This window comes from Pteronotus mesoamericanus, unplaced genomic scaffold (assembly GCF_021234165.1).
Source record: "Pteronotus mesoamericanus isolate MK-2021 breed Mesoamerican mustached bat unplaced genomic scaffold, CSHL_Meso_final scaffold_582, whole genome shotgun sequence".
Taxonomy (NCBI): Eukaryota; Metazoa; Chordata; class Mammalia; order Chiroptera; family Mormoopidae; genus Pteronotus; species Pteronotus mesoamericanus.
The window spans coordinates 4,996,108-5,006,890 of record NW_026555323.1 but is presented as its reverse complement, the minus strand read 5'-3'; the positions used below and the strand labels follow the sequence as shown (position 1 = coordinate 5,006,890).

General features: G+C 53.0%; 1 protein-coding gene across 4 annotated transcripts in view; it reads right to left on the bottom strand.

Annotated features, from left to right (window-relative positions):
- Nucleotides 1–137: 137 nt before the first annotated feature.
- Nucleotides 138–10,783, bottom strand: part of TTC23 (tetratricopeptide repeat domain 23) — a 47,171-nt gene continuing 36,525 nt past the window's right edge. For 3 of the 4 annotated variants that reach the window (XM_054561900.1, XM_054561899.1, XM_054561902.1), the window contains one exon: nucleotides 1,546–1,642. In XM_054561900.1, the coding sequence (XP_054417875.1) occupies nucleotides 1,556–1,642 (87 nt within the window). In that variant the 3' untranslated portion in view covers nucleotides 1,546–1,555. Of the gene's footprint in view, nucleotides 716–1,545; nucleotides 1,643–10,783 lie in introns of those variants that run through there. The other variant, XM_054561903.1, reaches the window with a different exon arrangement.

Genomic DNA, 10,783 nt, shown 5'->3' with positions numbered 1-10,783 from the left:
TGGCTGGAAGGGTGCCCATGCGGCACGCTGCTGTCCTTCAGCACCAGCCTGAGGCCTTGTTGGGCTGCAGCTCATGGGGGGGGGGGGGGGGGGGGGCGGGGCCAGGGAGGGGAGAGAAGAAACAGCAGTGCGCACACACCGACCCCAGCGCTTTCAAGTCTCCTTTTATTAGCATTTCATTTGCAATCCCTATTACCTTCCTCAATGACAGGCCTTCTCCAGAATTTGCTTCCCATCTGACCCCAGACCTGTGCGGGGGGGTATGTACGGTATGTACTGTCAGGCGTTGGGGCTCTTTTCCTGCACAGGAAGTACTCAGCTTTTCAAGAGCAGCTTTTCAGCCACGGCAGTGCTGCTGGGTAAGTTTTTGTTGGCAAGAAGAAGAAAGCATTTACAAAATGCTTTACAGAAGCTCCAGCTCACCCTGAGAGGTCGTCCGCTGTCCACACATGCCTCCAGGGCGGGGGTGGGGGGGCATCCATGGCGTCACACAGCCAGCCTTAGAAATCTGCAGTGACAGCGTGACCCACTCTCTAGGTGCCGTGGCGTCCAGCCAGCCCCCGGGCGCGACCGGAGCTTCGGCCGGGGCGAGGCGGGCTCTCAGTCCACGGCGTGGGGCCTCGCCTTCCCCAGCGCAGGGTGCTGGGCCGCGCCGGTGCAGAAGGCGGGCTTGGCTCTTGGGACCTGCCGCAGCTTCCCAGCCACCTCGGGGGCCCTGCCAACAAGCAGAGGGTGATGAGTGCGGCGCCCCCACGCCTCCACCTGGGGTCCCCCAGCCTTGGCGGCAGGGAGCACAGACCTAGCAGCGCCATGAAGGAGCCTCAACAGGGTAGGTGGCTGAGAGGAGAGTCGTGGCCCCGGAACATAAAACACAGGGTGTTTTCTAGAGCTTTCCAGTTCCTGTGGCCATTCTCGCTGAGCCCAGACGGTCAACCCTTAGCGGGCTCAGCGCGCAGAGCAAGAGCTGCGAGGCTGGGCGGGAGGCCTCAGGGGCAAGGGCCTGGCGCAAACACAACGCCCCCTGCCGGCTGCGCGCGGCTCTGCAGCTGCCCGGAGCGCGGACTGGGCAGTCAGCCCAGGGCCTGCGGGGACCGGGCTTGGGGAGGTGGGAGCCTCCGCGGTCCAGCGCGGGCCTCTGCTCGGGGCTGAGAGGACGTGGGGTCAGGCTGCGGGGAGAGGCCAGCGGGCACTCGGGTTCCCACCCGACAGGCACCCCAAGGGCGCAGGGAAGCCCGTGGCAGGTTCCAGCAGGCCACGCAGTGCTCTGAGCCGCGGCCCCCGCAGGACGAGTGACCCGCTGGTCCGCGGGCGAAGGTTGTCAGCTCGCATTTCGGACTTTACACAGGAGCTAATTCCGTCCCGATATCCGGGCAGGGAAGGCATTTTACAAGTGGGTTTTCCGAGCAGCTGGCCTGGCACAGTGAATGAGTGATGGGAAGGCCGTTGGCGACACCTGCCGCGCTGGGTTCCACAGCACCCGCAGGACGGGCCTCCGCGGAGGCTCTGAACGACAAAGGCGCGAGCAGCCCCGGAGGCCGCGCAACGGGAGGCCGACTCACCGGGATAGGACGTCCACGGACTGCTGTGTGGCCAGAGTCCTCCTGTCCTGCGCTCCGTATAAGAGGGTCTGGATGTGAAGACACTGGAGGACACCAAGTAGTCAGCGTGTGGGTACGGAAACGCCCAGGAGGCCATTGCAGGAATGCACGTCTCCCCGGACTGGGAGGAAGTGTGCTTCCTGCGAGGACGGCTTAGCGCATGCGCCGCCCCCCCATTCCCCCTCCCCCTCCCTCGGGAGTCTCTGGGACAGTGAGACCTTGAATTTGGGTGCTCAGCGAGAGCCCAGCAGCAAATGTGCAGTTTTAGCCCTATTTTATAGAACTCTCTGGGACAGCCTGCATGCAAAAATATGCTTAAACGTAATATTTTTAAATATAAAGGCAAGAAGGTTGGTATTGACAAGAGGATGGTTTCTCGTTTTTATATTTTTTTTTACAGATTTTATTTACTTTTCGAGAGAGGGGTAGGGAGGGAGAAAGAGAGGGGCAGAAACATCAGTGTGGGAGAGAGGCATCGATGGGTCGCCTCCGGAACACGCCCAGACTGGGGACTGAACTTGCGACCCAGGCATGTGCTCTCGCTGGGAATCCAATGGACAACCTTTTGCTTTGCCGGATGAGGCCCAACCCACTGAGCCGCGGGTCAAGAATCTAGTTTCTTTTTTTAAATGACCCTTGCTACAGCCCAAATTTTTTTTTATGTTTTGTTTTTGTAAACAAATCATTTATTTCATATGGGCTTTCTGTAACCATCACTACACCGCAATTTATTAGAAACTAATTCATTTACGAGATAAATATTCAGCTTCTGTGTTCTTCAGGGCTTGATTTTTCCCTTCTGCTATATTGTCCTGCTGTTTGATTACTTGTCCCTGGCCAGGGAGAACTTGAGAAAGAGAGTTCTGTGCCCCCAAATGGCCAAAATAATTTTGAAGAAGAATGAGGTGGAGGACATTGCTTTATTGTCAACGCCTTTATAAAATTATAGAAATTAAGACAGCGTGGTTTTCAGCCAGGGACAGACAAACAGACCAATGGCACATGGCAGAGAGCCCAGCACTTGATAGATGACAGACGAGAATGGCCTTGAAAGGTCGGGGGGAAGGGCTGAAGTGGCCAATGAATGGAACTGGGACGACTGGTTTTCCAAATGGAAGAACATGGACCCCTGACTCATACCAAAGACAAAATTAATCCCCGACTGAGTGAAGAACTAAACGTGAAATGCAAAACATGGGACCTTTAGATGAAAACATGGGAGGCTACCGTCACGGAGATGTACTTGTTGGACAAGATCTGGACAAACCAAAAGACCTGATAAAATTTAACTACATTAAAACTCAAAACATCTGTGCACCAAAAAACTCACCTTACACAAAGTATACAGACAAATCAGACTAAGGGAAAATATTTGCACAAAACTGAGAAAGCATGGGCATTCATAATACACAAAGAACTCCTATAAGGTAATGAGAAAAACAAACACAACCTCCCTGTAGATAAATGATCAAAAGATATCAAAAGACTATTCAAAGACGCTGAAAATAGAATACCTAATAAACATGCTTTAATCTCACAAGTAACCAGAAAAACAAAGTACAACCTCTACGAGGCTGCCCTTCACCTATCGAATTGCAAAACTTACAGTCTCATAATGGTAAAACCAAGTTTTGTCACAGATATGAATGAGTCATAAGTCTTTTATAGATTAATAGGGAGTAGAACGATTTGGTCATTTTTCTATTGGATGAGTAAATTGCAATGTGCACATGGGTTGTATGTGTGTGATATCATACAAATTTGGGGGTGTGTGTGTCCATGTAGAATTTCATGATTATAGACAGGAAAAAGCAAATTGCAGATGAATGCAAATTATATATGGTGTGTGTGCATATTGTATATATTGTTTCTATGAAGCTTAAAAAACATGTACAAAAAAGTCGTAGTAAAGTGTGAGAATGATATAACAACTTCAGGAGAGTTGTTATCTGGTATGGGGTGGGGAGAGGTATAGAGGGAACTTCATATGGGTCACGTTTGATTTCTTATATTAAATAGTTAGCTCAGGGGTATTTGTTATATTCATACTTTCCTGCATACCTGAAAAGTTTCATAATTATTTTTTTAAGAGATTCAATTTGTTTTTCTACATGGTAACAACTTGAGCCCCAAAAAAGTGTGAGGGTTTGGGGACTTTGTACCGCACACTTTTTATCCCCTCTGACCTGCCGCCCTGTTTCAGGTCTTCGAGAAAATTAAAATACAAGCAGCATTTGTCTTTGCAAGCTGTGGGAAATATCAACAGTGTCTGAATGTCTGAGTCAGTCTGAAGAATTGAGAGTGTGATTCCGCAGTTTGAGACTGTGGTTGTCTTTTGGAGGAAAGAAATGTTAGACGAGAATGGGAGAGGATTTCTTTCTTTCTTTTTTTTTTTTGCTTAAATAACAGAAAATTAGTTAGTTGAATTATGAAACACCAAGAAGTAGTAAACTTCTGTTACCCGAGTTAGCACGTAACCCAAACGGTGCCCAGGTGAGGATCGCAGGCCCCCCGCCCAGCCAGCCCCGCCTTGGAGATTTAGGAACCGTGAGAAGGTGCTTTGTGGCTTTGAGGGCAAGGGGACGGGGACGGGGATGCCCATGACCCTCAGTGAAAACGCTAACAGTGCACAGCTCCTGCTTGACCCACGGCCATCGGAAGCCAGCGGATGTCCCCTCATTAAGGTGGTGAAGCTGACTCCCCATGGCGCCCAGGGGAGAGGGGCTCAGGAGGGACAGCAAGAAGCAAGGGCGCCTGCCCCTTCCTCTCGCCAGAACGGGCTTCCTCTCCCTTCCCCCTGGCCAGAAACACCTCCACTCTGGGTAACAGATCAGGCTAAAGTCACACTCTCCCCAACTTCCCTGTTCCTGTGTCTATGGCAGACCTCCAGGCCGCTCATTTTGAGACGATGTCAACCTGCCTCGGTGTGAGTTCATTTACTGTGGTATCAGATCTTTACTGACATTCCAATGATGATTTGAGACACGCAGGGGTCTCCATTCACCCTGCCTTAACAGATGGTCTCCAACGTTGAAACCCTGGAAATCCACCCTCCTCCTTTGGTAATGGGAGCTGCTTCTCCCTGGCCCCTCATTCTCTAGGGAAAAGGATGCTGTTCGCTGAGTTATTCATGGATTCCTGAGAGGAAGGGAAGGTCATTGAGAGAGTTCTATGAATTCTCACCGCCTCCTATTCCTGACCTTGTGCGCTGACCATTTTGACTAGGGGCACGATATTAGTAGGGAGAAGGGGTCGTGGTTGGATAAAATGACATTTTTCAAATAATCAAGCCCAGAGAGAGGTGGGCCTGGTCCCTCTCTTGCCTTTTTTACCCCAATCAAGACTCTTGTCTTCCTGGAATTAATGGATTTTTATTTTAAAGGCTACTTATCCTCACGAAGGAGACCTGCTCAAAATTCCAGCGGCCACGAGAAGAGATGCTAAGAGATGTGAACGAGGAGAAACATCCTCTGCCCCTATCTAGTCCCTTTTGATGACAGTGCCTGGGGGGGGGCCACACCGGCCACCAAGACAGGAAAACACGGTTCCCCCATTCACTGAGAGAGCCGTCAGGAGGCACCTTTATTCCGCAGCAAAAACAACCCATTGCAGGCTTTTGCCAGGACATGTTTTACATAGCTGGTTCATTCTCTAAGAAAACTAAGTCCAATTTTTTCAATGTTCTGCTGCTCTTCGCTCAACTGGGTGGAGTATTTTGCACAAAGCGAGTGCTCTGATTCTCTTGTTAAAGACGCAGATGTTGACAAAGTCAATGAATGTTCACTGAGCCTACGGGGAGCCAGACCCTGTAAGCATTGCGTGGAGCTAAGGAAGCAATTCCCAGACCCTGACAGCAGACCATCCACCGCCGTATTAAAGGTATTCTGTGCGGGCCAGGTCCTTCCGAGGCAGCCAGAGCACCCCTGTCTGAAACCAGCCCCCAAAGGGAGTTCCTCACTTGCCTTTAAGTAGACAAAGCCCTGAAATTCTGAGCATCCAGAGGAGCTTTAGGGAGCCATTTCATTGCTGTATGAGGAGGGACCCCCCCCCAAAATGGAATGTATTTATAAAAAATTGTGTATCTATTCCTACGTGTTTAAACTTCAGTCACCTTTGAAGTCCTCTCCATTTGATGCAATACACCTACTGAGGCATTTTTTTCCACAGTTTCTGAATGTGTCGATTTTGATGCTTTAATTTAGTGCTTCTGCCAGTTTTTGTTTCACCTCTTCCACATCAGCCAAACGCTGTGGTCACTTGGGGCACAAAAAGGTCTCTTGGGGCAAGACTGAGTGAATAGGGAAGACAGGGCATGGGGGTCATGCCGATTTTGGTCGAAAACTGCTGAACAGTCAGCATGGTGTGGGCAGGTGCACTCGTAAATCACCCATCATGAAATGGGCAAACATGTTGAAAGAGTCTTCAAAAGAAATTCCCTTAAGTCGAACGCAGCCTCTCACAACAACGCCAGCTGGTGCACTGATACCGATGGGTTCCTGGGACACTCACCTAGTGGGGGGAAGCCTGGACTACAAGGGGCCCACCCTCCAGAAGGTCATTCCGTTGTTTTGATATTGTTGTTCCCCCCTCGTAATTCTCTTTGACTTGATTTGCAGGGGTTGGGAGAAGACCGTTCTGTTTTTGTCATTCCTTCACTACCAAGCAGGGGGCTTTCTGCAGGAAGATGAGAGAGAATGCTAGCCTGCAGGCTGTTCCCAAACAGGACATGGCTGCCTCGCTCGCCTTTGTGTCCCAGGGCCTGGCATGGTCCCCAGCACATAAGCAGATGCAATATTTGCTAACTGAATGAATGATTAAAGAAGTGAACGAACGGATTGAAAGACACATTCTTTCATGGAGCCTGAAGGCCCGGTTGGACCGCAGGGCTCCCGGGACACACCCAGCAGCCGGGCAGCCTCTGGCACAGGGAGGCTCCGCTGCGGGAGCCGGGGAGCAAAGCATCCCAGTCATAGGCAGCAGTTCACTAGCATGAAGAGGGCTGTCCCCGTGGGCTCTCTCTTAGGCGCCAGGGTGGCTAAGACACAATCTTAAGAATGCGATACGGACTTTAAAACTTATTTTTGACATGACTTTGAGTTTTGGAAACTAGGTTCCTAAGGATCCCCGGAGCCCAGGAAGCTGAGGAGTGGCCACTGGGTTGCTGTCGTCCGAGTGGTGGCCGGTCCCTGCGCCCCACCCAGGGGACAGAGTGGTGGCGGCTCAGCAGCACCTTGAGGGGGCGTGGAAGGTCAGCTGACTCAGTTTACTCTGGCTTTACAAAACCACAAGAGTTAAATACCCAGACTCACAAAGAAGCTTATTTTCTGTTTTTTGTTTTGTTTTGTCTTTTGTGAGGGGGGATCCCTGACGATCTGCAGGGATTACCCAGGGCCGCTTTCAGGCAGCACCTCCGCAGGCGTGGACTGCAGGTGTCTCAGCCCCCCTGTCCCCGCTCAGCCCCCTCTAGCCTGGAGTCCTGAGATCGCATCCGAATTTCTCTTGGGGAATTTCAGCCAATGAGAGCGCTGATGGAACACATCTTCTTGGCTAACAGAGGGGGCGCTGCAAGGCCTGCAACTGAAGAGCCCTCTGGGGGGTGGGGCGCGAGGCCGCCGGACTCAATCGCGGAAAATCGAGAAAGGCGGTTTTTCAGTCCATGCCGAGCTTGTCGTGCGGTGACATATATTTTGTGTTTACGTGAAACCAAAAGCAAAGCCGGAGAAAAGTACGTTAAAAAAAAGAAAAAAGAAAAAGAAAAGAAAGAACTAATCACTAATCTTGATGCTAGAACAAGTCCAAGGAAGAGATGGGGGAGATAGTATCCAGAAACTCGTAAACCGGGCTTCTGTTTTCATGTCAATTCTCAAGGCTCCTATTATAGAAAAGAAACGTCAGAATCCCAAATCCATGGAAGTGTGCAATGTCTTCAATGTCTAGAAAAACACAACTATACTTTACTAATCTTACAAGGCGGGCAGGAATGATTCCTTCAGTAACGGACTTGAGGGGATTGAAAGCACAGTCCACAAGACAGTCCATCAGAGAGCATGTTCCTACAGGGCCAGGGTCGCGCATGGGGGCCCTTGGGGTTCCCGAGCCCTTGGGAGCCAGCCTCGTCCGGGCGCAGACGCGTCTCTGCCACGAGCACTCGCTCCTGCGGCAGACGCTTGCTCAGCCCCCGCGACACACCAGCCCCGAGCCCGCGTCAGCGACGGGGCCGAGCACAGGCAGGTGCGGGCCTTGCAATGTAGTGGGGAGCCAGGCACTGAAACGACACACACAAACATGTCACAACAGCTCCCACTAAGAGCTAAGGAAAAGAAAAAAAGAACATGGGGCCATGAAAGAATAAAACGGGGTGTTGGACGTGGCGGAGGGCTCCTGGGTCAGGGATGGGTGACGTTCAAGCTGAGACGTGCGGGATGAGGAGGAAGCCAGGGAAGGGGCGCAGGGTTGGGGGAGGGGGTGCTGGGGCTGGGCCCCAGGCAGGAACACACCTGTATCTCTCTTTTACATACACACACCCCTGTAGCTCCCTCACTGGGGGGGGCCACTCACTGGGAGCCCCGAGCCCTGCTGCCCAGGAGGGTGGGAAGGTGCCCACGAGAAAAATATGGGTGCGGTCCTAGCTGGTGTGACTCAGTGGATTGAGCACTAGCCTGGGAACCAGAGAGTCGTCGGTTCGATTCCCAGTCAGGGCACATGCCTGGGTTGTGGGCTGGGTCGCCAGCAGGGGGCGCGCGAGAGGCAACCGCACATTGATGTTGCCCTCCGTCTCTCTCTCCTGTCCCCGCTCTTTAAAAAATACAATCGTAAAAGAAAAAAAGAAGAAAAACACAGGTGCAGTGGGAACAGGGGCCCTGGACCGAGGAGGGGTGAGGAGGGACGCAGAAGATGAGCAGGTCAGGCTGGGAGGGCCGGGCGCTGCCCCCAGCAAGGCTGCTCTCCTTGCGTGCCTACGGAGGGCCGCTCCCTCACTCCTCACCTCTGAGTTGCCGAGTGCCGTGGGCTCTCTATCCTGATCGACACCCCTCGACTCCCCCACGACTTGGCTCCATCCCCGGGCCACTCTCTTGGAGCGAGCTCCCACCACTGTGCTCCAGGACGACTGCAACACAAACGTTTGGAGGACACACCCATCGGCGGGCTCGCTGTGGACGCGAATCTGGCCGTGCACCCAGGAAAGGTTAAGGCTGCGTCTTCAAGTGCACGGCCGGCTCTGTGCATAAAAGCTGGACCCGCCTCTGTCTGAGCCAGACGGAGGAAGAGACCCACATCAGAGCCTCTTATGGCTAAGCCTCTGAGCTGCCTTCTTGGCGCGTCGCCCTGGTGACCTGGCGTTCGGCCATCTCGCTCGGTCCTCCCTGAGTTGGTGCAGTCCGTACCCGCCGCTGCTGACCGTCTCTCTGTCCGCTTGTTTAAGGTCACGCTGAATTTATGTGGAGGAGGTCCGCCTTTCCCTCCGTCCCTGGCCATGTTCCCATAAACTCACGGTCCTCCTGCCTCCAGGGAGGCCCTGACAGGTCTCCAGTCTCGGGCCAGGACAGGCTGTCCAGACCTAGGGTTCTCCCGCTCCAGACCTGGCGCTAATGTGGGAACTTGTAAAGCACTGTGCACTCACCAAGCCACAGGAAGAGTTGTGATGCGTGGCCTTGCCTGTGGGTGGTCTGCATGCACTACCCATCTGTGCTCTGTAGGGGGCAGCAGAGGTGGAGGGCCTCGGGCTGGGGCTGTGTAGTTAGGGGCCTGACCCCCAGGAGACCAACCCTCCTGGCAGGCTGTGGTCCAGGACCCTGGGTTCTCGGTTCCACCCCGCCCACAGCAGGCAAGGGACGCTCCCGGCGAGGGGGGGGGGTGTGCGGGGGGTAGGAATGGTAACCCTGACCCCTTTACCCATCAGCTCCCATTCTCATAAGACAGCAGATTTACAAATCTCCACTAACAAGAGCTGGAGCATCTTTAAGCACGTTTCTCAACTCAAGAAACTGGGTTTTGCATATGAAATTAACGTCACCGTGGCCTTCCTTTCTTTTAAAAAGGACTTGAGCAGGTGGACTGCCATAGCTCAACAGGGGTTAAACAAAGATAATGAGATAAATTGGGGTCAGAGACGAATGGGACTCTTCACATAAGAACATGGCGGCTGCCACGGATTAGGTGACTTCGTCACCTGCCATCTATGAATAAAAACCATTTTCCACCTCCTTTCCTCAAAGGATTTACTGGAGGGGGCTTTGGAGGAGGTCTTGGAGAAAGAGGCCACTTACGATTCTGTTATTTTATGGAAATGCTCTCTTCTGTAAAGTAGCCAGGAAGCAGAATGAACCCTGGGGATGACAGTCCTTAATGGGGAGGCCGGACTACGAGGGGACCCCGCCCTGACTGCACACAGTCACCGGGCCCAGGATGCGCCCTAAGAGGCTACGGACTGAGGAGGCCGCCTTCCCGAATTCTCTCTTGCAGCCTTTCACCGGGATGAAAATGCTGGCAAGGACGCCCATCCTAGAATCACACCAGGTCTCTCTGCTGCAAAAGCCTGTGAAGTTGTGCTGTGGAAATTTCCATCTGGAGCCCATGGAATTCTCCACTTTCCCCCCCCCCCCCCCATAAGCACAGGCCTCTGGAAGACAGATCAATAACACGGTTTTCTTTTCAGTAATTTAATCCCGCTGTCTGCTTTGTGTCTCAGGCCTTCCTGATTTTCATGCCCTGGGGACCAGGCCCGGGCCATTCAGCACAGGAGGGAACATCTGGAATAGCCTGGGCTTGAGGCTTCCTGGACCAGAGTTGGAAAAGCCGGGGGAGGAAGCTGCTGAGATAAAAACAGGAGGAAGAGGGGGCCGGTTGCTTGCGAAAGCAGCCGCTGGCTCCACTGAGCTCACGGCTAAATATGGCATTTGAGAATGTCCAGTTCCGCCGCGGGCGGGAAAGGCCTGCTTCCCGCCCGTGGGTGCCCCGGTGCCCTGGGCGCGGCCAGCCCCGCCTCCTGTGGGCACCCGCAGAGAGCTGGAAACAGGGTCTGCCTGTACCACCGTGTGCGCCACCCACGGGGACGGACACAAGTTCAACCCTTTCTCTCCCATTCTGGCACGTGGCCAGGTGGCTTTAAAATGTCAAAGCCATTGTTTTCAGGACTGGCGGATCAGGAGGCCAAATGAGAGGGAGAATATGCCCCCAGCTTGCAC